The sequence below is a fragment of the Malus domestica genome, chromosome 05 (assembly GCF_042453785.1).
Source record: "Malus domestica chromosome 05, GDT2T_hap1".
NCBI lineage: Eukaryota > Viridiplantae > Streptophyta > Magnoliopsida > Rosales > Rosaceae > Malus > Malus domestica.
This window is the reverse complement of record NC_091665.1, coordinates 35,302,101-35,330,008: the sequence shown is the minus strand read 5'-3', so window position 1 is coordinate 35,330,008 and position 27,908 is coordinate 35,302,101. Positions and strand designations below refer to the sequence as shown.

Genomic DNA, 27,908 nt, shown 5'->3' with positions numbered 1-27,908 from the left:
TCTTGTCTCCCTTGGTTCAGTTTCATACCAAGTCTTGGAATATCTCGAAAGAAGTAGCACGTCTTAGGAAATATCCTAGTTGGATCAATGACTCAAAGATAACATGATTAAGGCAAATAATGGCTTGATCAAGAGAAGCGTGATGTGAAAGCTAGAAGTTTATCAGTTTAGCATGTTGAGAGAGAGCATGGTTGCACAAAGTTCTCTGTTGGATAATCTGAGTTTCCTAGGGTGGAAGCAAGGCTTACGATGGCTGGAATACTTAAAGGGAGGTGAGAATGCTAAGGTTGCGGAATGATGTTTGTGGGTTTCTTTGGTTCTCTGTGTGAAGTTGGAAGATTGGGGCTCTTTTTTGAAAGTTCTTGGCCTATATTTGTAGTTGAATGGTTCATTCCCAATGAATATCTAGTTAGGGCTTGTTTCTCCATTCCCTTTCTCCCTAGTTCTCATGTTACCCTTTATTTTGGTGTAAGAAGGCTAGATCGTAGAACCTGCACCGTGTCTTTTTCCTGAGGTGCGGGTTTCCCGGGTTAGCTTTCCATATGCGTTACTTTTGGTAACTAGCCTCATGGATTTCGTGTGTTGGACTTCTGCATCAGCTAGGAAGGGAAAGTCTGCTTCTCGCTTCATTAAATGCATGTCTGTTTGCGCTTTCACGTGACTCTAAGGGTCAGGGCTTGGTTCTTCCCTAACTAAGTTGGTTAGCTTACTAGTGAGATGAGGAACTAGTCTGGTTCTCTCTCAAACTTACCTACATGGAATACAAATGTTATGTGCTTGAAATTTTTAGCTCCCAAGCAATCCAAAGACTTCCATAATCTTGACTCCATGTAGGCCTAATGAACTTCTATAACCATCCATACTACAATTCACTTGATAAGCCTCATGCATGTGACTTGGGCTTATCTTAGCATGAATAGTGATTGGCGTGATAAAACTTGGCATGATAAACATGCACGAGTTCTCACGAGCATGGTGTGATTTACACAAATATGTGGCTTGATTAACGAAGCATGGCATGATTACGAACATACCTCCTTCTTGATTCCGCACCTTTTGCATTTATTTGAGCTTGACTTGAGGCTTGTATGACAATTGGGCTTCGAGACTTGATTGGGCTTGCACGTGACATTTTTTAGCCTCAACATTAGCCCACTTGATTATTTGGGCTGTGAATGACCTTGAGCGGGCTAAACAATCAAACCCATACCCAAGGCATTTTCGAACGTGGCCTTCCTAATGGGGCTTTTCCCTTTCCCGCGTGATTGCTGGTGACATTGTGATGATGCACTTCCTTATGATTTTCTTCTTGCTTTTCACGTGCATCATGGGATTGGCTCATAGCCCGGCTTGATTGCTTGTTGGTGCATGTTTGAGTAAGATTAGTTTTGATACATCGTTTGGTTTGGAAATCGTAATTGTTAATTTGTTAATTTTTATGTGAAGATCATCCATACACAAAATCATTTTAATTGAAAATCGTTTAATCATCTATACGTATAAAATAAATCAACTGTATAAGTATCAAATAACATATCCATGAACAACCATCTATTTATTTGACACACTTGGGTTGCTAAGGGATTTCAATTCAAATGATTTTTTTTAGCATAGATGATCTTCAAATTAAGGATAAGGATTTGGACGATTTCAATTATAAAATTTATACGATGAAGATACGTTATTAACAAAGAGTGGGATAATGTGCATTCCCCCAAAGAGATGCAAGTATTGTCCTTTATTTCTTATTTTATCCTACGAATTAGTTTGAGAAAGTAATTTTTCCCCTCCACTGGCAGAGCACACAGGGGCGAGTGTATACGATTGGCCTAGAGTAGACTCACTACTGTTACACACGATATTGGTCACGACTCACGGTTGTCATTCGAGTAAGATGCTTGACAAAATACCTCGTGACAGTCACGTTAGGTCTCCAAATCAATTGGCAAAAGTGGTGTGTGAGTTTTATCTTACCGCCTAATGAAAAACTCAATACCGTCCCCCCCTCCTTCGCTGGCGAAATGATTTTCATGATCAAGAGAGTGAGATCATTTATCTTCACATTCAATTGAGTTTAGATGAAAGGAAATCTTTCGTAACGTCGTACTGATAATTTGACATTGTCCATGTGAATCAGATACCCCGAAACTCTGCCTCAAACTATATGTAGTGAACGTGACTTTTCGGTAATTCGTAGAAAGAAATATGATAGAACAACAGAACCTAGCACAAAATTATAGAAGAGGTTCATCAATATTTAACAGTAGAACTGAAATCTACACGATCGAAGTCTCTTTCCCTTCCTATCTTCTCCCACAGATAAGAAATTGAAAGATCGAAAAAGCAACGATGCTATAAGACTAGTCACACTCATATCAGTTTTATGTAAAGAAGAAAGCTGCATTTTCTCCTTGCAGCTTCACCTGCCACCCTTTGGTGAGTAGCATGGATAGCAAAGCCGCCTTGTGCTTTTCGCTTAGAAATCCCCTCTTCGAGCCTCTCCTGCGTCTGTTTGTTTGAGACAAGTAGTGATTCCTAACCACATTGGGGGGTTGAACCACCCTTCTCAATCTTCCAACCAAGAACCGCCCTTCTTTATTATCGAGTTCATTACTGTTGTGTTCTCTCTTCACTGCGGCAGTAGAGGTCAGTACCAGCCCCAAGAATGCAAACTGCAACCATTGACCCTAAACAACCAGAAGAAAGCAGCAGACACTCATAGAACAACGCAGTAGACACAAATCTTTTAATTTAGAACGACAATCAACTCATGTGTTATAATAGACTCGTGTCTGGGTTGTATTTCTTTTGAAACTGTAATAGATGGACTGAGACTAACTCAACTTCTTCAGTAAATGTTACATTTGAGCCGACACGCATCTTACAAGCTAGGAGAAATGCTAAGGACAGTCACTCACGTTTACGTGAAAGACTCCCAACCGTTGATGCCTTGTAGACTACAAATGAATCCAAGACTAAGCTAGATATCAAATCCAGATCCTCTTATTTTTTGTATAGCCATACTTGTCTTTCATTCTTCATACAATAATGATTCAATTGCCAAATATGGTAGCAAATTAAAGAAAAAGAATTATATATTTGCATGAGGAAGTATTTTCATTTTTCAACTTCCACTCTTTTCTCAAGTTTAGAAAGTTGAGACACTATGAGATACCACTGTGATTCCGAGACATTGTTTTAGCAGTTGGAATATTTTTACAGCAGCAAACTTATCTCTTCTAGTCTATTAATCCAGGTAACTCTTCCCTGCAACAAAAACTCTTACTCGTAAGTTCTTCAGTTCTATGTATGCGTCAAATTTTGAAGATTCAATATTCAGAAGACAACATAAAAACACGAATGTGAAGTTAAGAAGGGTGGGATTGCTTACCAGAAAGGTATGAATCGCATGATGCCACAGGTTATAATGAGATTATAGCAAGCAATTCCTCCCACTGCTTTGTGGCGCAACAAAAGATGAATTTTCTGAGCATAGCATTCTGAAAAGGCTTAGTTCCTCTTAAGATAATGGACTAATAATAGTACATTAACCTGGGGAAGCCATCCTATTGGGCTATCTCCACTCTGACCATATCGACTGGAACCTTGATTTCACTTATTATTGTTTCGTGGATTAAACTTTACCCCAATGACTCCTCTATGCCTGTCAAATATTTTCCAAAAGCAAAGTGACACTTCAAGAATTAATGTATATATTAACATGTCAAATCTCATTCTTCATGGATGTAGGTGAGGTGAGGCTCTACTATATTAATATTTTAAATTGTTTTGAACACAAAACCAAGAAGAAAGGCACAAATATAAAAGTACACAATTTTTAGGAAGGTAAAATACCTGAGTGTTCAGAAGCAATATGTGAAACAGGTCTGCATCCCGAAAGTAGAACGAGATGAATTAGATACTCTTGGAGCATAAACAAAAACATCTGCATGAGCAAGATGGTAATGGTATTTGCTCCTCTCCAAGGATGAACAACGAATTTAGCTAGTTCTACTGTCTTAAGTTGGCTGCAAAAGCACAGTTTTATTTGTTGTGGAAACTAAAACGCTCTGTGCTGGTTCTTTTTTCAAACTTCTCCTCTCTATCAAATTTCGCGTTTCCAAAGCATTGTCCCATGCACCAGATGCAGCATATATGCTTCCTAGGACAACAAAGTTAACTGAATTCTTTGGATCCATATCACGAAGATGCATTGCCGCCACTTCTCCAAGTGAGCTATTACCATGGACGCTACACCCCCCAAGAATGGCTCCCCAGAGTGAGGAATTAGGCTTTATGTTCATGTCACACATCAACTTGTAAGCTTCGTCTAACAAACCTGCGCGTGCATAAAGGTCTACCATGCAAGAAAAATGCTCAACTCGAGGCAAGATGTTGTACTTTTTAAGCATAGTATTAAAGCATTCCCATCCTTCAACTGTCAGTCCAGCATGGCTACAAGCAAAGAGAAGAGACAGGAACGTGATATCATTAGGTTCCAATCCCTCATATTCCATCATTTTATATAAAGCAATCGCCTTATGTCCCAAGCCATTCCTTCCATATCCAGAAATCAGCGATGTCCATGAAATAACATTCTTTTCCTTCATCTCATCAAAAGCATGGTTAGCATCTTCAATTTCTCCGCATTTTGCATACATGTCAACAAGAGCATTTCCCACGGCCACATCATGACAAGGTTGGTGTTTAAAAGTAAGGACATGAATTTGTCTTCCCAAGATCAATGAAGAAATATTCGCGCATATATTAAGCATGGAGCATAATATCATACCATCCAGTGCCATGCGCATAAGATTCACTTCTTTAAGGAGAGCTAGCACATCTCTGCTGTAGTTACCTTCTCGTGCATATCCACTTATCAATGCCGTGCATGATATAATGTCCTTTTTTATCATGCTCTTGTATATCTGATGAGCTCTCTTTACCCTTCCACATTTTGCATATGCATTGATTAGCGATCCACTTATAGCCTCGTGTGATCCAAAATCCAGTTGCATGATGAATCCATGTATTTGACTCACCTTCATGCTACCACTATCTCCAGTTAAGGCTCTCAACACACTTACAAAGCTGAAGCAATCAGGGATCATGCCTGAGTTAAATGATTGCATACGAAAATTAGACATAAATATTAAGAGGAAAAGTAAAGGTATTGATACATATATGGTACAAAAATCTTAAGATACGATGACAGAAGATACAAAGACTTTAGTTTGACATTGCTTCTCAATCAGAAACCTCCAGCCGGAAACCAATTTTGCCTTTGTGGCAAGTAAACATTACTCAAAAATATGAAACAAACAAAAAGAAAAGAACACAACTAATAAGAATAGAAAAAAACTGTAACTTTAATCACAAAAATAAACATTCACCTTCCTTCATCATCGAATGAAACATACGCAATGAGTCATCAGCAAAACCCTGAACACCATAGCCGCCAATCATAGCATTCCACGAAACCAAGTCCCTCACCTTCATTTCCTCAAACAAATAACGTGCATCCTCTATCTTCCCACACTTAGAATAAAAATCAACCAACGCACTCTGCACAAACAAGTTCTCAGCAAACCTCCCTTTCACAATACACCCTTGTATCTGCTGCCCTACTTCCAAACACCTCAAACCCGTACACGCCCTCAACGCGCTCCCATACCCAAACTGATTAGCTCTAAAACCTGCCTGACGCATACTCAGAAACACCATTAAACCATCCTTATAACACCCACCTTTAACATACCCAGAAATCATAGCAGTCCAAGACACGACATTTCTCTCACGCATTCTATCAAACACATTGCGGGCACTAACCATGCGACCAAAGTTGCAGTAAAAGATTATCAGCTTAGTATATAAATTCAAATTTGAACCAAACCCATTTGTAATTACATGGCTGTGAACCAAAAGACCGGCCCTTTCTGCTCGTTCGTCGATGCACAGCTGCAAGATATTCATATACAGTGAATAATAAGAGTTTATTTGGGTTGGGTTGGAGAGGAGTCTGAGAGCTTGTTGAAGTTGGCCCCTTTTGCACAAGGCTTGCATCATGTGTGACAGTGTGAGCTTGTGGAGTACTATGGAGTGGGGTGCGTCATTATTTGAAAGTTCGTTTTGTACGGAATTATGATCAGAATTTTTGGCGCTACTTTTAACGGATTTATGAACAGATATTTTTGCCGCTTCTTTTAACGGGGTTATTCAGAAAGTACCAGCCCTTAGTTTCTAGTGTAGTTCAGATAAATGGACTTTTAATTCCAAATTTAAAATAAAATTAGCATATCTTCCAGGGATGGTTGACCGATGTCTTAGACTATAGTCTTATTAGTTTGAATATTTTGATTGAAGGACAAATTTTTTTTATGTATTATTTAAGAACTTTATTAATTTCCAGCATAGTAAAATAGTGTAGAAATTCGACGATAATCAATTAGAATTTTAAACCAATTCATAAAAATACATGTGTATTTACTTAATATTTGATTTTGAAGTATTTAAAAAGTAGGATTTTGATGAATTTGGAAGGTTTTTTTAGTGTATTTTAGGTTTTAGGAAATTAGACATCATCTCTAAGATTTGAACCAATTCACCCAAATGTGGTGAGTCCTTCCAAAGCTATAGAACTCCATTAAAACTCCAAGGATTTATAACTTGTATAAAATCCTTTGAAATATCAATTTAATATACCCTCTAAATATTTAGGCGAAATCTCACATAAATTATTATTGGATAATATGGATAATGCACATATCTCATCTTTTATGAATATTGTATATTCACCGAATAAATTCCTTAACGAAATCTTCAATTTATTAATTAATCTTTATTTGAAGATCATTTCTCAAATAAGTATTTGAATCATGTACTGTTTAGTCATCAAAGCATATCAAATAAATGAACGGTTCTTTCATGAATATGTTACTTGGTACTTGCACTGTCGATTATTTTATACATTTAGATGACTAAATGATAGCCGATTCGAATGATTTTTTGTAGACATAATCTTCAAATAATGATTAAGAAATTTAACGATTTTGGTCCACTATAAAATTTACAATAAATATATATTATTTATAAATGGTGGGATATGTCCATTTCCCCACAGGGGAATACGAGTATTTATCCATTAATTATTACTCATTAACATATTAATATGGCTAAAGCTAATTGTTTGTTGCTCACTCCTCACTGCAAGACAGGGCAGTTAACAATGTAGATACAAACAAGCAGACAATAAAAATCCTGCAGCTTGAGCTACGCTTAGTCCGTATATATCATGGCACGTACTAGGCTGCATGTGATGTTGTTTCTCTTGGCATCTATGGACGGGTAGTTGACTTGGTCCCGTCCTAGCCGGCTCTTGGTTTTCATCGGTAATATTGGAGTAAACTGCGTACAAGGTGACTTTGCGCGCAGAATATTAATGCCAAAAAGTCATCCATATTAATTCCCTTCGACCCCCTTCTTCATCTGTTTCCCTTAGCCTTCATCTGTTTATCCAGTTTCCAATTTAGAGCATTTAGTTTCCAGCTTGAGGATTTTTGGTAAATTTTCATATATTTAATCTGCATGTCAAAACGATAGGTTTATTCTTCCCGGCCCTTTGATTTTCTTTGTATTTCACATTATTCATTGATTGCTGCAGTCTATTCATGCCAGCAGCTTTGGACTTATGTACTCATCATGCTGCAAGACGGCAGGGGCACACGCAAACCAGGTAAATCTGCATATTACTCAAGCTACTTATTAGTTAATTAACGGTCTGCAAACCGGAAGTTCAGCTTCGGTTTCAGAAAAAGCTGCACACTCGATGCCTGCATTACCAACCCAAATACACCTATATCTTAAAAATTTACAGTTACAGGCCTAGTTGCAATTCGGCACAAGAAAAAAAAAATCAACTAAATTATGTTATTTATGCGTGCAACATATAATCATTCACTTTTTTTTCTCGTGAAACGGTTGCAATTTCTTGACCTTCTTAAATATTATGTAAGGACTTTTCAGACGTCGAAATATATCTGTCCAGAGTTTGGTGGCATATTGCAACAGAATATGAATTGATGTGGAAATGCGATTCAATTTTCTTTTGACGCTGCCATCTTTGACATCATCTATATTGGATAACAAGGTATTGCATAATAAAACAATGAAAATTGCCCGGAAAGTATCCATTTGTTTCTAAGAAGCGGACGAGTGCGAGTGCGTATGAAGAAAGAAACCAATTGACTAAGGAATGAATTGAAAAACAAATTAAGACCCATGACACGGATGGGTGTATTGTGTATTGATAAATATAAATGAGTCAAAGTCTTTCTCTTTCTGTAATATTTAAACAAAAGAGAGAATTCTCCATGTAATTGCAAGAAGTTCATTTATTTCTCAAGCATTGCCGGCCTCTTATTGTTAATTTGTTTATTTTTGTGAACAGAAAACTACTAAAAAGAGAGGCAGCCACAGAGGGAGAAATACAAGTTTTCAAGATCATCCGAATAAATTAAAGTAACCTTGTGGTCATTATTCATGGCTACAGGTTCACTGATCAAGTACGCAATTATCTTGGTTTGTTTTGCATCCTTGTGGACTTGTCATGATGCAATAGACACGCTGAAACCAGGGGACACTCTCAACTCCACAAGTTCTCTACTTTCGGCATCTGGGACTTTCACTTTGAATTTCATTGAAAAGGTTATCGGTGGTTCCGATAACAGCTTCATTGCCATCCTCCGTGTTAAAAGCGGTGCAAACAAAGCATGGATTGCCAACCGAGACACACCTATTTTATCCTCTTCATCTCCACTTCTTACCTTGGACTCCAATAACACATTGAAAATTACTCATCAAAATGGAGACCCTTTCGTTCTTTTCTCCGCTCCCCAAACTAATGACCCTAATACTAGTGTCGCGGCTACCCTTTTGGATTCCGGCAATTTTGTCCTACAAGAGGTCAATTCTGTTAGCGGATCAACGATCCGTGTTTTCTGGCAAAGCTTTGATCATCCAGTAGACACATTCTTACCAGGCATGAAATTGGGCATTGACCGTAGAAATGGGTACAATTGGTCACTTTTGTCATGGGGAACTCGTGACAACCCTGTGTCGTCAGGGCCTTACAGCCTTGAATGGGACACCGATGCACACCAATTGAAGATCAAGCGAAGCGGGACTGTTTATTGGACTAGTGGCGTGTTTGCAGATGGCAGATTCGAATTTATTTTGCCTGATGTATCCAAAAAAAGGTACAATTTTAGCATTGTTTCGAATCAAGACGAAGACTACCTCACGTATGCTAGTCTAGACGATCCTACTGATCCTGAGCCAGAATGGGTGCTATACACCAGGGGGGCACTTTATGAGTACGGTGCATCAGTTGACATCATACAAGCACAGAACTGTGACGGCTATAACATAGTCGGAGGGTGCGTGAGAAGGGACCGGTGTATTGGGGAAGTTGGTGATGATTTTCAGCAGAAAAAGGGTTACTTCAATATCGTTAACTCTAGCGCTTCGAGACCCCCCAACTGGCCTGGTACTGGTAGTGAGGATTGTAAGGTTACTTGTTGGCAAAATTGTGACTGCCTTGGATTCGACTTTCCATCTGGTAGTCCGACTACTGGTGCAGGATGCCGATTTTGGAGCGTGGACTGTGAATTCCTTGAAGACTTCACTGCAAATACTAGTTTTGTTTTGCCAGCAACGCAACCACACCCACCAGATTCACCACCTCCGGGAAAGAATCGTAAGTCTAGCTATGTTCTAATCTTACTATATATTGAAAATAACAAACATCAACTAGAGAGAAATCAAACGATCCCCTAATTCACCTCAATGAATTGCGGGCCAAATGTTTTACTTAGTGCCAAAATCTTGCCTGACCCTTGTCCTATGACATTGTTCCGTCTCATAAAGATTTTGAGTAAATCCTAAAATGTTGACCAAATTTGCCCCATGAATTGGTCATTTCGTAGGGTAAACGACTGTTAGCCAACTAATTTGTTTCCGTCGGGCAATTTCGTTCGGTAACCCCAATTTTCTGGTAGTGGTGTATATAAAAAAAAAGGTAAATTAGATAAAAGTGCTCAACTATTGGTTGAACCATAATCTCATACTTTATGTTTTAAACATTGTAATATCATACCTTAATTTATAAATTCGTTGCAATATCAAACCACTAATAAATTTTCTATCAATTTAATTGTTCAAACAGGCAATGAGCCCACACACTCATCCAACTAGATTGATAAATTAATTAAATATTAAAAAAATTAGCAATTTTATTAAAAAATTGAGAATTTTTTGGTAACAACAAAATTAAAATAACGAAGAGGATCCCACCACTAAGCTTAGCAACTTCTTCTCCATCACCACCGTGCATTCTCCTTCTCCCACACCAGACGCCACCTCACCTTCATAACTCCGGTGAAGGCCTTTTCTTCTCTGGGAAACGGATTGTCTCTGCTGGCAATTGACTATTTCTGAAATTTGTCTCCCTCTACCGATGAAGCTAAGCAATCTTCTTTGAATTTTGTCAGTTAAGTAGCTAATTATTAAATTAATTGTTACTATCATTAGATGCAACACAGAAGTGGTTCTGGATTGGTATTTCCATTGCTGCTGCTTTACTGGTAATGGGGTTTTGCATCTTGGGCTATCGCCTGAGAAGAACGGGATTTATGGTTTTAGCAGGTAATTTTGAGCATAATGTGCATTTATTGGACAGTATTTCACAATCATTCTCCTCAGTTTGAAATTTTTACTTAACTAATTTAAATAGGCGAGAAGGCGACAAAGATTCAAAGACGATTGGGTAGATTCATCAAAGCTACGAGACCTACCGATCAGGCAATTATACTAAACCCTGATTTGCATGCATTTACCCATGAATCGGTCTTGGCTGCCACAAGCAACTTCTCTGAAGCAAACAAGCTCGGACAAGGAGGCTTTGGAACAGTTTATAAGGTAATATTTCAAATAATAATAATATTATTATAGGGGAGTAGTTTTCATAAACAGTCAGGAGTAATGAACTCCATTCCTTCTTCTTCTTGAGATTTTTTTTTTTTTAATTTTTCATTACAAATTAGAACAATTAGATCATTATTCAAACAACAACAGACACTCCTCCCTTCCATTTTTTTTGTCTCTTTATATTTTTTTATTCATTCAACCCAAGGGATGCTGAAAGAGAGTGCAAAAATCATTTCCCAATATGAAGTGTGCATGTTTGAGCAGCCGGCACACAAATGTCCTAGTTCTTTTTTTTTTTCTTTTAGGACTATGTGAAAAATATTTGTGGGTTATGATTTCAGGGAAAATTGGCGACGGGACAAGAAGTAGCCGTGAAGAGGCTTTCAAAGTTTTCTGGACAAGGCACAGATGAGTTTAAGAATGAATTAATACTCATCTATCAACTCCAACATACAAACCTTGTTCAGCTCTTTGGATTTTGCATTCACGAAGAGGAGAGGATGCTGATATACGAGTACATGCCCAACAAAAGCTTGGACTACTTTTTATTTGGTGGGAAATTAACACTAATTTATAATGTTAGCTCTTGATGATTTCATCATCTGTTCAGTATAAAGCATAAAAAAACATTCTCACTTGACTCCCTATGTTGGACAGATTCCACCAGAGATCGGCAACTAGATTGGAAAGAGCGCTTCACCATAATTGAAGGAATCACTCAAGGAATGGTTTACTTGCACAAATACTCGAGGAAGACAGTGATTCATAGAGATTTGAAAGCCGGTAATATACTACTTGACCAAAATATGAACCCCAAAATTTCAGATTTTGGTATGGCAAAGATTTTCACGGAGGATCTGGGAGCTAATACTATGAGGATTGCTGGGACACGGTGAGTATTTAAACAATACACGTACACTTCATTTCACACAATTTTCTTTCAATTGAGAAACATGCATGTACGTATACGGAGATTTACTAACCATATATATTCTCCTTTCCCATTCGTTACAGTGGTTATATGCCCCCCGAGTACGTCATGGGAGGAAACTTCTCTGTAAAATCTGATGTCTACAGCTACGGAGTGTTACTGCTTGAAATTATAAGCGGCAGGAAAAACAATAGCTTGTACAATGAAGATCGTGCGCTCAACTTAGTAGGACATGTATGTCAAACAAATCACTGCAGTTACGGTCATTTGAGTAACGTTATTTAGTACACAAAATTAACACTCTAATACATGCAGGTCTCATATACAAGGGCAAGGCCCACCTCTAGTAGAGGATTTATCAGCGTGTCTAAATAGAATTATTTTTAAGTTTTTTTTCATTTTCTACGGTTTGATCGATATTCAAGGATTTTAATGTTTGCTTCATCAGGCATGGGAGTTATGGAGAGCAGGTAGAGGGGAAGAACTACGGGACCCAACACTAGTCGAAACATCCATTAGAGGTCAATTGTTAAGATGTATCCAAGTCGGTCTACTATGCGTGGAGGAAAACGCAGCCCATCGGCCGTACATGTCAGAGGTGATACAAATGTTAACAAATCAAAGCATGGAGTTACGTGAACCAAAAAAACCAGCATTTTATTACACAGATTGATATAGCTTGAAGGGGACCGCCGTTGGTATCAATGAATGGGTTGGCGGATTCTGATTTTGGTCACGTTGAAGCCTGAAGGTGTTTGGTCATGTTTGTTCCTCACCAATACTGCAACAAAACTTTGTGTTGGATGGGAAGAAAAAATTAAGCTGTAATTCTATGGGTGGTTTTCTTTTTTCTCTAAAAGAGACCAAATACTGTAATAAATCTTATATGGCATGTGATTTCGATGTTTCATATATTCAAGTGGTGCTTTTTCTAGTTTTTGCAATTTTGTTTTTGAAGAAAAGTCGATAATCTGTAGTATGAATATCTTGATTAGCATTGCCAATTTCTTTTGATTCTTTTAAGTTCACCAATATATCAACCAAATATGCGTTCTCCTTCGTTACAGATATGCAATACATGCACATTGATCCATATCACATTCCAAAAGAAACATGCACATCTAGGCGTAGCATATATAAGGTTAACTGAATCAACTATCAAATCATCAAACCTTGAGCTAACCTGGTTGCACAGCTCAAAAAATGAGAATAGAACCAGTAATAGCATTATGGGTGTGTGAACACGGAAATTCTTGCGACCAACGAGACAAGAACACGTGTACAAAATAATATTTTTGTATTGATTTTAGGGTTACAATCTCTTTTACAATTTGATCATCTGATTCGATCTTCGTAAGGTGTAGATTTGTGGATGTACTGTTGATCCAAGGGTCGTCGAGGCTTGATCTTAGATGAACGGTTGGAAGTTTCTTCAAGGACCGTTGGGGTTTGATCTTGAAGTGAACTCTACATACTTCATTCTACATACTTCTCAAGCACATTGAAGTGAACTCTACACAGTTCAACCGTAAATCACTCTATTTTTTCAAAGAAACTAACTTAAGCATTGAAGGTTCATTGGCTAAATACCCCCCTCCCCCCTTCTTGGCACGTGGTTTTGACCTTTAAAAAAAAAATATTTTATTTTATAGGTACAATTTCAAAAACGGCGATATTTTGCTACCACATGGATCATATTTGTTGTGCCTCACCACTACTACAACAAAGCTTGTTTTTGGATGGCAAGAAAATACAACTGTAATTTTATGGGTGGTTTTCTTTTTCTTATAATAAATCTTATATCTTATGTAATTTCGAAGTTTTATATGAAATTAGCGACAATATATTGTGTACAAATAAGTCGTAGAAATAACAATGCTGGAGTGAGGTCAATTTTATGTTTTCAACGGAAAAAAAACTTAATTTCTCTTAGTATGAGCAAGAGAATAGGAAAACAAAGTTTTCAAGCACTTGAATTTAGCCCCGCCGGGGGGGGGGGGGGGAATAGTCAATATTGCTACCATTCATGCTGGCCTTTTGCATCATGTGGGAGTTTTTGACTGTCTCCCTACCTCAGTCACATTTGTTGCAGATGATTAGTGGTGAAACAGCATTGGTGCTGAGCAGAATCGGTAGACTTGATGAATATGACGCAAAAATGTCAAGAACTGAAAAGACTACATCTTGCCAAGATTTTGATTCCTACAGAATTATAAGAGATGTTTTTAATATTTATAAAGATCTAATCTTAATCAATCTTTTGATTACAAGCGATCTTCTTCTCTAATATACACGAGGAGAAGGCGAAAGATTTGCATCCGAAACATAATGAATTGAAGAAGAATGCCCAAACAACCAAGACAATTCACTACTTGTTAACCTTAATCATATCATCTTAAACCTTAATTATAAATAAATAAAGTAATCAAAGTCCTTATCCTGCTCTAAAAACCCTAACACAAATGTCAAGAACGCTATATCATGAAAAAGACTACATCTTGCCAAAATTTTAATTCCTCCAAATTATAAGAGATGTTTTTAATATTTATAAAGATCTAATTGACACGGCTTGATCTCGATGTCCTCGGGACATCGGGTTGGTCACATGCTGGCCAACACCCGAAGGGTGACGAAAGCCATTTAATCAATGTCAATGCTAAGAACATGTAAAACATACATACAAATTGGGACTATTCGTGCACTAGAAAGTAAAACACAAAACTAAAGTTCAACTGCCAACAATGAATTAACAAGATAATGCAGGACACATTCAGAACATACATCTAATACAGAGTACAAGCGAAAATTTAAGATAGAGAAGTACTATTATAGTAGATGCCGAAGCAAAGAGAATATAGCACAATATCACTGGTAGGGAAATGCCTCGTAACTCGGATCGTATTCCTTGTTCCTATGTCCTAAAGGGGGTGCAAAACAAAAATGAGTAGACCAAGTTGATATAGATATAATAAAAAAGTTATCAACATACTAACCCCCAAGTTTTATTAAAACTCAAATAACATGATAAAAAAAATAGGGTTTCTGAAACCTAGCATGTCATGCAATGTCTCAAAACATATCCCATATATAGTAATCGCTAGTGAATGTCCAATCTCACTCCAGGCCCCATGCCAGCTCCCCGTCCCTATGCCAATTGCCAGAGGAAAATCACATTCAGGTCCCGTGCCAGCTTCCTATGTCTCTCAGCCCGTAGCTAGAGATTATTTCTTCAGGCCCTATGCCAACATCGTAACCTCGCCTGTGACGGAATCTATCCCTCGCCCCATAGCGGAATAGGGACTACTAGATAAGTACAAAACCATTGAACATACATATATTTGAAAAACAACTTCATAGTATAAAATCATCCATCATTTATACTATAAAGAGGTGTTTGAAAAATGTTCTAAATATTATATCGTCATCCATCAGATATTCTATAAAGAACACGAGTTATAAAAAAAATAGTAATAATTCAAACCAGCCTCAATAAGCATGTTATCTCATAAAACATAATCATTAAATCTTTCTTTTCTTGTATGCAATACTACTGTTAAAACATGTATTTTTAGAAAGGGTTCACTCACCGTACACCAATAGTGCTAAGTTGTGCCTAAAGGAATAATGGAACTGCCACTATTAATTGCACCTAAGCACATAAAGAGTACAATTAATAAAACTATACTCAAACGATTAAATTTGGGAAAACAAACTTAAAAAGGGATCCAGGACATCGATATTAGCCTAGGAAGGGTCATGAACGAAACCCGAAAAAGTCAACGTTAACCGGGTCAACGATCATACCGAGTTCGGGTCAACGGGTCAAATCAGGTCAACTTGGTCAGACCGGTTTAGGGTTGGATTCGGGTTGGGCTTAGGTTTTAGGGTTTTGGGTCTTGGGCCCAATAGGTTGAGCTGGTCCTCTATGGGTTAGGGTTTTAAAGGGTAACGGGCCGGAGGCCCAATTTGGATGGCTCTAAGGCCTGCCTTTCTCTGGATTCTAAAGGGCTGAAAGCCCTGGGTTGCACACACACGGGCCTGGGTTTGAAAGTCTGGCCCAACAAAGGTTTTGGGTTTTTAGAAAATAAATAAATAAATAAAAAGAAAAGGGTTTGGGGTTTATGGCTCACGGGCCCAAACCCAAGTTCCACACACGGCCCGAAGGCCTGAAAGGCAAGGGTTTGGGCTTGGGTGTAGGCCCCAAAGGCTTGGGTTCTTGTTCCTTGCCGGAGAAGGAGGCCGGAGCTTCCTAGCTCCGGTCGACGCCACAATTAACGTGCGATCTAGGTATGAAAACAAAGTACAAGACGGAAGGAAGGGGTTTATACCTATGATTCGCCGTGAAGAGGATCGGGGGTGACCAGAAACTGGGCTCAAGCATCACGACTCGCCAAGGGTTCTCTATGCTCCAGTGCTTCACCGAGTTTCACTGAGAGGTGAGGGAGAGTGAGAGGGAGACAACGAGAGTGGTGGTGATGCTGCGCCGTCGCCGGGGGGTTCGATTGGGTCTCGGGTGTGCGTGGGTGGGTGGCGTGGGTTCAATCGGGAAAGGAGAGTCCAAGAGAGAGAGTTAAAGAGAGAGAAGAGTGAACTGAGAGACTGAGAGAGAGGGAGAGAGAGAGAGCTAATCATGGTGGTGTTGCCGTCGTTATCGTCCTGTGGGTGATTGCATGGGTGTGTGGATGTGTAAGCTACCCTCGCTCGGGGAGGGTTGGGTGCAGCTAGAGGAAGAAGGAAAGAACTGTGAGGGAGAGAGAGATGAGTCTACAGGAAAAAGGGAATAGGGAACACAAATTAGGGGGTGGGCTCTTGGCTCACCAAGATCCAAAAACAATATTTTTTTTTTAAATAAAAACCCAAAATTTGGTAAAATTACAAGCCAAAATTGGAGTTTTACACTAATTCTAATTAGTCTTTTGATTATAAGCGACCTTCTACACTAATATACATGAAGGAAAAGATTTGCATTCGTAGTGCAATGAATTGAAAAAAAGTTCTAAATACCAGAATGATCCACTACTTCTTACCCAAATAATCTTAAACCTTAATAATAAATAAATAAAGTAATCATAATCCTTCTTTATCCTACCAAACAAACCCTAACACACAAAATATCACAAATAGCCTAACACAATAATATAACAGTCAACTAATCTCGTCTAATCCGTCTCTACAAAAAAAAATAAATAAATAAATAATTTGGTCAAACTTTCATTGTCCCCTCAAGCTTTCAGGCGATGCTTGTTTGTGCTATTTTCTATTTACATACAATATTTGACATTGTTTTCACGTAGGAAGGTGTTACGCAGTTTTCAGTCGTTTGATTTGATTTATACATTGGACTTGTGTGTGGGTTGGACTAAAGATTGAATAACGATGCAGTCTTAAGTCATCTTATGATTAAAAATAATATTTTTTATTACTCGACGTCAATTATGTGAAGAAAAAGAAAAGGACGTATGATTTTATTATGTATGATTAAGAAATGCTATATCTTTTATTAGAAACTTGACTAGGTTTTCATTTAATATTTCAGAAATTTGGATTTTCCCCCTAAATGAAGTAACGAACCTCGTAAGCATTGTATAGGTAGTTTCATTTGTGACTCGTTAGTCATTACCTACCATTACCCAGTACCAGGAAACAACAATGTTTTATTTTTCTAATCTTCCCGTCTTTTCAAACAATGTCACTATATCCTACGGCCGTCCTGGTGAATTGAGTTTGACATACTTTTGACTTCTTCATTAGTGTAAACTTTTTATACATGGTACTTTATTAGCACCAGGCAAATTTGAGTGCAAAAGATTTAGACTCGTAACTACGTACATGCCTTAGCTATTTGATACTAGATATTTCTCTTTTTCCAATGTCTGCATCTTAAAAATTGATATGCTCTATTATTAATGCTATTTTGTATCCTACGCTACTTTAATTAATAACTAATTCAAAAATTATTTTTGTAACAGTGAGTAATAACCTCCTTATAATAATAAAATTGATTTGGTCCAAAATTACCATAAAAAGGTTTTATTGTACCTTGTCAGATGTCACCAACATTGACACACCCAACTCCTATTTCTTTCACCTAAATCAGGTCGTTTTCTAGTTACTGTACTGATGTACTTGTGGTCATCCATGGCAGCTACAGGTTTGACGATCAACTCAATATTCTTGATCATTTTTGCATGCTCGTGTAGTTGTCATGATGCAAGGGACACACTGAAACCAGGGGACACTCTCAATTCCTCAAGTTTGTTAGTGTCTGCATCTGGGAAGTTCAGTTTGGGTTTCTATGTGTATAACAACGGGTCGACAAACACCAGCTATCTAGCAGTCCAGGGCAGCAGCAATCAAGGTCTAAACAGAGCGTGGATTGGCAACAGAGACACACCTATTCCATACGCTTCATCCCCAGTTCCCACCGTAGACACCAATAACACTTTGAAAATTACTTACCAAGGTGGAGACCCTATTGTTCTTTACTCCCCTACCAGTAGTACTAGTTCTGTTGAGGCTACCATTTTGGATTCTGGCAATTTTGTACTACAAGAAGTGAGTTCGGTCAATGGATCAACCAACGGGGTTTTGTGGCAGAGTTTTGATCATCCTACGGACACGTTTATACCAGGCATGAAATTGGGTGTTGATCTTACAAATGGGAAAAATTGGTCTCTTTTATCTTGGGCTACAAGCTACAATCCTGCACCAGGGCTTTTCAGCCTCGATTGGGACCCAAAGGAACACGAATTGAGAATCAAGCAAGGTGGAGTGGTTTATTGGACTAGTGGGGTGTTTGAAGATGGGAAATTTAATTTATTTTCCCTGATGTGTCCAAGCAGAGGTACAATTTTAGCATAGTTTCAAACGCAAACGAAGACTACCTCACTTACACTGCTGCAGGTGATCCAAGTGATCTAGCACCAGAATGGGTCCTATATGGCAGGGGAGCACTTTATGAGTATGGTGCAAAGGTTGATATTGCAGAAGCACAAACTGTGATGGCTATAACATGGTTGGAGGGTGCGGGAGAAGACCAAGGAATTATACGGCAAAACTTGGTGATGAGTTTGTTGACAGAAGCGGTCACTTCAACATTAGCCATTCGAGTAATACTTCAGAACCCCCCAACTGGTTTGGTACTGGTACTGAGGATTGTAAGGCCACTTGTTGGCAAAATTGTGAGTGCCTTGGTTTCGACCTTCCATATGGTAACCAGACTACTGGTGCGGGATGTCGATTTTGGCGTGTAGGCACTCAGTTCATTGATGACCCTATCGGATTCACTCCTGCAAGAAGTGGTTTTGTTTTGTCAGGATCTACACCATGAAAAACCCAAAAAAAATGGCAAGTCTAGTTATATACTAATATCTTAGCTTACAAAGAAATTCACTACAAATTTCTTTCGCCTTATATAAAACTAAATATGTACTTAATTAATTGTTACATTGTACATGCAGGACGTAAGTGGTTATGGATTAGCATTGCTATTGCTGCTGCTCTACTGGTAATGGTGTTTTGCATCTTGACCTATCTAAGAACAACAAAAATATTTTCGGGTATGTTCTTTAATCCTAAAGTGCACTTGTTAGACAGAATTTCAGATGCTTGACAACTCCCAGATTGAAATTTGACTTCCAACACTAAACTAAATAAGTGGGATACAGAACCAATCGTTTAGTTTCACGGAAAACATGATTTAAGCGTATTTACTTATGAAACCGTCTTGGCTGCCACTTCCAACTTCTCAGAAGAAAACAAGCTCGGACAAGGGGATTTGGACCTGTTTATAAGGTAAGGCATTGGAATAATGAATTGTGGAGTGTCTTCTATTCTTTATGAAACATTTGAGAATATTATGGAAAACCAATTCAGGGAAAATTGGAAACGGAAGAAGACATAGCTGTGAAGAAACTTCAAAGTGTTCCGGACAAGGAACTTCAGAGTTTAAGAATGAATTGATACTCATACATGAACTCCGACATACAAACCTTGTTAAGCTCTTCGGATTTTGCATTCATGAGGTAGAGAGGATGTTGATATATGAGTACATGCCAAACAAAAGCTTGGACCACTTTTTATATGGTTGGGAATCAACATTACTTTACGTACTTTATTTTATTTGTTCAGTTTGTAATTTGTGTGTCAAAATATTCTTACTTAACTTTCTCTATACTGCACAGATCCAATCAGAGGTGCGCTCCTAGATTGGAAGAAGCGTCTCAATATAATTGAAGGAATCACTCAAGGATTGCTTTACTTGCACAAATATGCGGGAACGAAAGTGATCCATAGAGATTTGAAAGCTAGTAACATACTGCTTGACAAAAATTTTAACCCCAAAATTGAGGATTTTGGGATGGCAAGGATTTTCACGCAGGAACTGGAAGCAAATACTAGTAAGATTGTCGGAACATTGTAAGAAAAATTTCATATAAACATACAAATACTCTTATCACATGTTTCTTTCGGTTAAGGAACACACGCATTTACATAAATGAAATGTGCTAAAGAATTTTCTTTCCTCTTTTGGTACAGTGGTTATATGCCCCCCGAGTATGTCATGGCAGGACTCTTTTCTGTAAAATCTGATGTATACGGTTATGGAGTGTTAATGCTTGAAATTATAAGCGGAAGGAAAAACAACAGCTTACACAATGAAGATCGCGTGCTAAACTTAGTAGGACATGTATGTCAAACAAATCACTGCAGTTACCAATAAGTTTCTCTCATCTTTCGACGTATGATATTCATTGACTTTAATCAATGTTTTCTTCAGGCATGGGAGCTATGGAAAGAAGGAAGAGGGATAGAGCTAATGGATCCAACCCTAGCCGAAACATGTATTAGTGATCAATTGTTAAGATGCGTCCAAATCGGTCTACTATGCGTAGAGGAAAATGCAGCCCATCGACCAACCATGTCAGAGGTGATATCCATGTTGACAAATGAAAGCATGAAGTTACCTGTACCAACAAAGCCAGCATTTTATTACACAGAGTGAAATGCGGTCTCTACTGATATAGCAGTAAAAGGGGACGTTGAATGTATTGATCATTTTCAGTTATGGCTGACCATCAAATTGGATTTAAATAATTGCTAAGCTTGTTGTTATGAATAAATACAAAAATAGTTCAGATATAACCAAGGGAAGAACAAAAAAAATATTTTCCTTACAGGTTTATTCCTTTCATCGCATATGATCCCTTAAACATGATGTTTGAATTAGACGGAATTTCACAATGTCTATGTCAAGTGTTGTTCGGGCTCTTATTTTGCAGTTTTGTTTTTTTCTAAAAAAAAAGCAATATTAGGAGAAGGGGAAATCAAACTCAGGACATGGGGAACAAGAATAAATGCTCTTAGTTGTGACTCATATAGGCGAATCCGTGGAAGGTCACCTTAACTGTATATATTGGATAGATTAACCATCAACCTGTTTTATTAAGACATCTCCGACATAGTTGTCTCACCATCCAAATCTGTTTTATTAAGATTGATCTAATTCAGTTTCAAAGTTTACCTTAGGGCGATCCTTGCTTATTTTCATGCCCTATTTTTTTAAACAGAAAAAGGGAATTGTTAGTACATATGTTAACATTCAGCGTCTGAATATAAAAAAACAAAAAAGAAAAAAAAAAGATAAGGTTACACTAGTCCAAAAGGTTATAGTTAATCACACAAGTGACATTGTATTACTGTCACAAAGTTAATGTTTACGTTGTGGACGTGATTACTTTACCAAATCCCTACTATTATTAAGCAAAGGGGTTGAGTTTGGTGAAACAAGACTTCGATACTTTGAATTGTCCGCTAAATCCAAAGTCATACACGGAAACCACAAGAAGAAATAGAGTTTCCGCTCTTTCAGCTGAGCGAATGGAACAAAGTCCCAACTACCGAACTCTTCCCGCTGAGCCCCCTCCTTGGTTAAGGGCACGGTGGAGAGGTTTAAGAATATATAGCAATCAACAATTTATTATACGTCTTTTTTTTATACAAGCTTGACAACCCTCCTCGCAACAATGAATTGGATTGAGAGACATGGTCAACTGGTACTTCTTCAAACATTGCCATCAATCTCATTGCCTTCAACCAATAGGCTTTCAGATGATTCTCTTTAACTTTGAAACTTTCTTCAATCTAAGACTGCACTAGAAGTGAATCACCCAACCACTTACAACATGGGGAGCTTTCGTATCCCTTATTGCGAATTTGAGACCTATCAATAGTGCTGAATACTAGGCCATAGTACCTGCTGTTGTGTCAGGTGCTGGTTTGCTTGCGCACCTGAACCAACCCTACAAACAAGGACGAATACCTCTCATCTGTTTTTTGTAGAGAGGGCCATAGGTTCAATTCTTGTCATCTTGTGTGGTGATAGAAAAAAAATGTCCAAGAAATTACACAATGTATTAAAAGCGTGAGGCGTGGGCGAGGCGTCCGAGGCGAAGCCCAGCCTAGGCGTGAGGCGAAGCCTCACGGGATTTAATTTTTATTTTATATATATGTTTTATATATTATACATATGATTGTATAAAAATAATAGTATGTAAAATAAACATCCATTCTCAATTTTTCATTCAAATCCATAGTCATTCAAAAGATAATATCATCCAAATTCACCATTCAAAGGTAATATCATCCAAATTCATCATTCAAAAGGTAATACAAACAAAGAAAATAATCATTCATCCAAATCCTCTTCATAGAAATCAAAATACAAACAAAGATATCAATCAATCATCCAAATCCTCTTCATCTAAATAAAAGGCATCATCCTCTTCATTGCCAACTCTAGATGACCTTGTAGGGTATGTCATCAATTCATCAAAAGATTCTTCCGAATCATACTCCACATTTCTTCGACTTGAGGATTCTTCATTACCTTGTTTTCTTTTATATGTAATAGGATCCCGAGGTTGAGTAGGCTCACGAGGAGGAGTAGGCTCACGAGGAGGAGGAGGAGGAGGAGAAGACTCTCTAGGCTCTCGAATGTATGGGCCACCTTCATAAACCGGGGGTGGCACATTCCTTATGGCCTCAACATTATACAATAACTTATCCTCAAGCCATGTAGGATCTTCGGAAAGAACGGGATCTTCTATCTCCGTTATCCATTCATCATCGGAGGTAATTTCTTCTACAACAATAGGATCATACTTCTCCCTCATTTTCTTACTTCTCTGTTGTACCTCATTTTCTTACTTCTCTGTTGTAAAGCCAAATTATACTTGACATAGGCTAAAGCATTAAGCCTTTTGTGTTCAAGCCTATTCCTTCTTTTTGTATGAATCTACAAATAAATCAATTCTATTACTCAAGTTTAATCGTTTTAAGTAAAAATGACACTTAAGATACTAATAATATATTTACTTACCATTGAAAATGTGCTCCAATTCCTCTCACATCCCGACGCACTACAAGTAAGGCTTAGAACTCGAACAACAAACTTCTTTAACTCTGGTGTTTTATGCCCAAAGCACTCCCACCAAGCCGCTAAAAAAATAATATTAGTAAGGTAAGTAATTTAAGGGTTAATGATAAAAAGATATTAACAATTGACTAATTAAATCTTACTTGGTGTTCGCTTTTTCCTAGTTTGCATAGCCATAGAATCCGCAAATGGACCACGCTTATCATTATATAAATCCAATTGACAATCGGCCTCTTCACGTTCTTTCCCTTTCCCAAGCATCCGATCCATGCAAGCAAACAACCCATTTACCACTTCATCAGTAGCTAAGAAACCATCCTCATATCGAAATTGTGGGTTCAAGTAATAGCCTGCCGTATGTAGTGGTTGATGAAGTTGTTCGTCCCATCCACGATCTATTTTTCTCCAAATAGGCATATATTTTTTCTCCACTTTGTTAAGATTGCTCGCAATTTTCTCTTTTGCAGCATCCATCAACTCATATATAAAACCCATGGGAGGTCTCTCCTCCGAATCAACCTCTCTCAAAACACAAACAAGAGGAAGAACACCCTTAATGCAATAGGAAACTCGACCCCAAAACTCACGATCATGTAACACATGATGCTTAGCCAACTTTGCTTCATGGGATTTTGCATAGGTACTTTCCGACCATTCTTAAGAGGCAAACAAAGCAACAAGATTGTCTTTTTGCTTTTGTAAGCTTTGTAGTGTAAGGAAAGAAGTGGAAAACCTAGTGACCGCCAGACGAAGAATTTCCGAATTGTTGGTGTATTTTCTCATCAAAGCTAGTACCCATTGATGCCCATATAGATACTTTGAAATACACCTAGCACGTTTGAGTGTGTCATCAAACCATGTCATCTTAGAAATATCTTCTAGCATTAATCAATGCAATGAGCCGCACATGGAGTCCACCACACATTCTCTTTCCTCTCCATAAGTTTTGACCCGGCATTCTTGTAGTTTGAAGCATTGTCGGATATAACTTGAACCACATTATCCTCCCCAACTTCTTGAATAACATCATCCAAATAGGCATACAACAAATCTCCATTCTTAATAGAGGCCGATGCATCAATTGATTTCAAGAACAAGTACCTTGCGGGCTATTGACAAGAAAGTTGATTAAACACCTACTTTTGCCATCCGACCATCCATCCGACATAATAGTGCATCCATATCTCTTCCAAGCCTTTTGATGTTCTTTCATCAGAGTTTGTACATCCTCAACTTCTTCTTTGAGCATCCAAGTTCTATATTCATGGCTTGTAGGAGCATTAAAGCCGGGGCCAAAATTGGATACCAATTTTATTGCATTAACATAATGTTCATTGTTTGCCACATTGAATGGAATGACACTAGTGTAGAACCATCTCGCAAGTGCTCGGGATGCCTGTCGTTTTTCCTCTTTTTTGAAAGGTGTATTCAATGTGGCTTGACAAGCTTTCGATGTAACATACCTATCAAATGGTCCTCTTGACCTAGGTGGTAGAAAAGAACCAGTTTGTTGTGAATATGTGGCACTCCCACTCCCACTACTTACATATGTTGTCCCTCTTGTACCCATATCGACACTTTCACTTTCTTCTCCCCCACCACGACACAACTCATGGCTAGCTTTCCTCTTTTCTTTAATTGCCATAACATTAGCATAACATTCTTCCTTCACATTGGGTGGGACTTTTTTACAATTTATCATTCCTCCCGAACTTACACCACCCAAGTGATGTTTGAATCTAAAAATTGAACTCGTGCATTTGTGGTTACAAAAAACACAATAGAAGTGCTTGGTGACAGGATCCAAATCTTTTGTCCATTGCCAAGCAAAATCTTTCTTAGAAGAAGAAGCCATATTCTTCAATGCCCTAAACAATAAACATACGATGCATGCATACAGTTAATGAACCAACAATTTATGTATTTATAATTTTATATACCATGGGCCATGGCAGATTATCACATAAACACACATGGCAGATTATCACATAAACAACACAGATTACCAAATAAAAAACAAAAACAAAAAAAGGCAGCACATGGGTGCATTGCACGCAGAGACTTCCCAAAAAAGAAAGCAGAGGCAGAGACTTCCCAGAAAACAGAAAACAGAGGCAGAGACTTCCCAGAAAATAGAGGCAAAGACTTCACCAAAAAACTAAATCCCTAAACAGAGGCAGAGACTTCCCCAGGAAACTAAATCCCTAAATCCCTAAATCCCTAAATCCCCAATTTTTATGCTTCTGTGACTTCAATTTCAAAAACCCAAACCCTAACCTTTGCGATCTTGCTGACGGCGCTGGGGTGACGGCGGCTGGATGATGGCAGTGTCGGTGCTGCTCCAAGTGGCAGCGTGGCGACGTTGCTGCTCCTAGCGGCGGGCGGCGTGGTTCTGGTGCCCGGGAGAAGAAGAAGAATGCGAAGAAGACTAAAGAAAATTGAAGGTATGTATGAATAACAGGTATAAAGCTAAAAATCCTTACCCAAACGGCATCGTTTTGGGTTTGGATGGCTTTTTAAAAAAAAAAAAAAAACCAGGGCGCCTGGACGCCTTGAGGCGCGCCTTCGCCGCCTCGGTGTCTCCGGCAAAGCATTTCGCCTACTCTATCAAAACTGAGGCGTTTGTCTCGCCGCCCAGCCTCAAGGGCGCCATAGGCGCGCCCTGAGGCGAGTTCTTTAAAACATTGAAATTACATGGTTAAGGTATTGGGCCGAATGTCCTTTTTCAGATTAATAAGGTGTTTTATGACACGCTCTGATCCCGATGTCCTCGGGACATCGGGATGGTCACGTGCTGGCCGACACCCGAAGGGTGACGAAAACCATTTAATTTAAGTAAAAGCTCATAAATAAGCTAAAACAGGCAGCAGGAACTAGCAACACAATACTAAAGTTCACTCCTAATTTATAAAATTATGGTCAAACACATAATGTCAGAGCATACGTCTATTACAGAGTACAAACATAATTTAAGATAGAGATGTGCTATATTACAATAGATGTCGAAGCAGAGAAAATATAACACTGAATCACTGGTAGGGAAATGGCTCGTAGCTTAAATCATAATCCTCATTTGTAGGTCCTAAAGGGGGCGCAAAACAAACATGAGTGGACCAAGTTGATATAGATATAATAAAACAGTTATCAACATTCTAAACCTTAGTTTTATGAAAACACATATATAATGAAAAACATAGGTTTTCCGAAACCTAGCATGATGTGCAGTGTCTCAAATTCATAACTTGTATAAGTAATAACACTAGTGAATTGTCCGATAACCCCCAGGCCCCATGCCGGCTCCCCATCTCTGAGCAGACAGTCAGAGGAAAATACACTTCAGGCCCCATGTCGGCTCCTCGTCCTTGTGCTAAATAGCCAGAGGAAATACACTCCAGGCCCTATGCCAACACCAAACCGTCACCTGGGATGGACCGGAATCTATCCCTACGTCCCGTCGCGGAAAGGACCACTAGGTAAGTACAAAACCATTGAACATATATATATTGAAAAGCAATTTCATAGATAAAGTCATCTATCATCTATACTATAAAGAGGTGTTTGAAACATGTTCTAAATATCATATCGTCATCCATCGGATATTCTATAAGAACACGGGTTATAGGAAAAATAGTAATAATTCAAACTAGCCTCACTAAGCATATTATCTCATAAAGTACTTCATAAAATGTAAGTATTAAATCATGCTTTTTATGTACGCATTTCTATTATTAAAATATGTTTTTGAAAGGGTCCACTCACCGTACACCGATGGTGCAAAGCTGTACCAAAAAGGTATAACGTAATCATCGTTAATAATTGCACCTATTCACATAAAGGAGTACATTTAGTCAAACTCTATTCAAACGATTGAATTTAGGAAAACGAACTTAAAAAACGGGTCCAGGACGTCAAAATTAGCCTAGGAGAGGTCCTAGACGAAACCTCGAAAAGTCAACTCAAAAAGTCAACGTTGACCGGTCAAAATCAAAGTCAACTCTGACAGTTGACCGAGTCAACACTAACATTGACCGAGTCAACAGTTAGAGTCAACTGGTTAAAGGTCAAAGTCAGACTTGGGCTTGAATTGGGTTGGGCCGAAAGGGCCTTAAGGGTTTTGGGTTTAGACTAAGGCTAATGGGATTTGGGAAAGGGCTGAAAGCCCATTTCTAATTGGCCCTAAGGCCTTACTTCCTAAAACAGAAAATAATAAAACCTAGAAAGGTTTTGGGTTGGGTCAACGGACCTCAAGCCCTAAACTTAACGGCCCGAAGGCCTTTGGTCCTAAAACAATTAAAACTAAAAACAAAAGAAAATCAATTGGGTTAGGGGGATTGGGCTAGGCTCACCACACGAGCCTAAGGCCCGCTTGCCTTGGAACTGGCCTGCACGGCCTGGTCTCGCTGGGAATGAACATCGGAGCTTCTACAACTCCGGCCGACTGCAAACAGGGGTTTTAGACCTCGATCTAGGTACCAAACGAAAGCATAAGACGATGAGAGTGTTTTTATACCTTCCTTTTGCCTTGAACCAGTTGGAGATGGCCGGAACTTCCCTCAA

At 38.4% G+C, this 27,908-nt stretch overlaps 4 protein-coding genes and 2 pseudogenes across 4 annotated transcripts; 3 read left to right on the top strand and 3 right to left on the bottom strand.

Moving 5' to 3' along the window:
* Positions 1-2,211: 2,211 nt before the first annotated feature.
* LOC103435399 (pentatricopeptide repeat-containing protein At3g20730) lies at positions 2,212-6,252 on the bottom strand. Its single transcript, XM_008373787.4, has 4 exons — positions 5,394-6,252; positions 3,856-5,113; positions 3,392-3,664; positions 2,212-3,267 (listed from the first exon to the last, which is right to left on the bottom strand). Exons 1-2 carry the CDS (start codon positions 6,064-6,066, stop codon positions 4,020-4,022), a joined length of 1,767 nt encoding a protein of 588 aa, XP_008372009.2. The 5' UTR covers positions 6,067-6,252; the 3' UTR covers positions 2,212-3,267; positions 3,392-3,664; positions 3,856-4,019.
* A 2,286-nt stretch (positions 6,253-8,538) lies between these two features.
* LOC114824951 (G-type lectin S-receptor-like serine/threonine-protein kinase At1g67520) lies at positions 8,539-9,834 on the top strand. The gene has a single exon (XM_029102814.2). The coding sequence runs from the start codon at positions 8,539-8,541 to the stop codon at positions 9,832-9,834; it is 1,296 nt and encodes a 431-aa protein (XP_028958647.1).
* Positions 9,835-10,501: 667 nt separating this feature from the next.
* LOC103435547 (cysteine-rich receptor-like protein kinase 34) lies at positions 10,502-12,848 on the top strand. The gene is made up of 6 exons (XM_029102815.2): positions 10,502-10,701; positions 10,790-10,974; positions 11,325-11,535; positions 11,641-11,875; positions 11,998-12,148; positions 12,363-12,848. Exons 1-6 carry the CDS (start codon positions 10,644-10,646, stop codon positions 12,585-12,587), a joined length of 1,065 nt encoding a protein of 354 aa, XP_028958648.1. The 5' UTR covers positions 10,502-10,643; the 3' UTR covers positions 12,588-12,848.
* A 5,204-nt stretch (positions 12,849-18,052) lies between these two features.
* Positions 18,053-20,918, top strand: LOC103403865 (G-type lectin S-receptor-like serine/threonine-protein kinase At1g67520; annotated as a pseudogene).
* A 2,166-nt stretch (positions 20,919-23,084) lies between these two features.
* On the bottom strand, positions 23,085-24,299 carry LOC108172278 (uncharacterized; annotated as a pseudogene).
* LOC114825156 (uncharacterized) lies at positions 24,236-25,945 on the bottom strand. The gene is made up of 3 exons (XM_029103533.1): positions 25,887-25,945; positions 25,629-25,779; positions 24,236-24,460 (listed from the first exon to the last, which is right to left on the bottom strand). The coding sequence occupies exons 1-3, from the start codon at positions 25,943-25,945 to the stop codon at positions 24,236-24,238; spliced, it is 435 nt and encodes a 144-aa protein (XP_028959366.1).
* Between the last annotated feature and the right edge of the window lie 1,963 nt (positions 25,946-27,908).

What these genes read in the sequence shown, in the direction of transcription:
- LOC103435399 (XM_008373787.4), bottom strand. Translation starts at nt 6,066, where the DNA reads ATGATGCAAGCCTTGTGCAAAAGGGGCCAACTTCAACAAGCTCTCAGA. An exon ending in TCATTCGATGATGAAGGAAG is followed by an intron (nt 5,114 to 5,393) that starts GTGAATGTTTAT and finishes CATTTAACTCAG; the next exon opens with GCATGATCCCTGATTGCTTC.
- LOC114824951 (XM_029102814.2), top strand. Translation starts at nt 8,539, where the DNA reads ATGGCTACAGGTTCACTGATCAAGTACGCAATTATCTTGGTTTGTTTT.
- LOC103435547 (XM_029102815.2), top strand. Translation starts at nt 10,644, where the DNA reads ATGGGGTTTTGCATCTTGGGCTATCGCCTGAGAAGAACGGGATTTATG. An exon ending in GCTTTGGAACAGTTTATAAG is followed by an intron (nt 10,975 to 11,324) that starts GTAATATTTCAA and finishes TTATGATTTCAG; the next exon opens with GGAAAATTGGCGACGGGACA. An exon ending in CTTGGACTACTTTTTATTTG is followed by an intron (nt 11,536 to 11,640) that starts GTGGGAAATTAA and finishes TATGTTGGACAG; the next exon opens with ATTCCACCAGAGATCGGCAA.
- LOC114825156 (XM_029103533.1), bottom strand. Translation starts at nt 25,945, where the DNA reads ATGCTTTGCCGGAGACACCGAGGCGGCGAAGGCGCGCCTCAAGGCGTC. An exon ending in CAAGGCGTCCAGGCGCCCTG is followed by an intron (nt 25,780 to 25,886) that starts GTTTTTTTTTTT and finishes AATTTTCTTTAG; the next exon opens with TCTTCTTCGCATTCTTCTTC. An exon ending in CCGTCAGCAAGATCGCAAAG is followed by an intron (nt 24,461 to 25,628) that starts GTTAGGGTTTGG and finishes TCTTGTCAATAG; the next exon opens with CCCGCAAGGTACTTGTTCTT.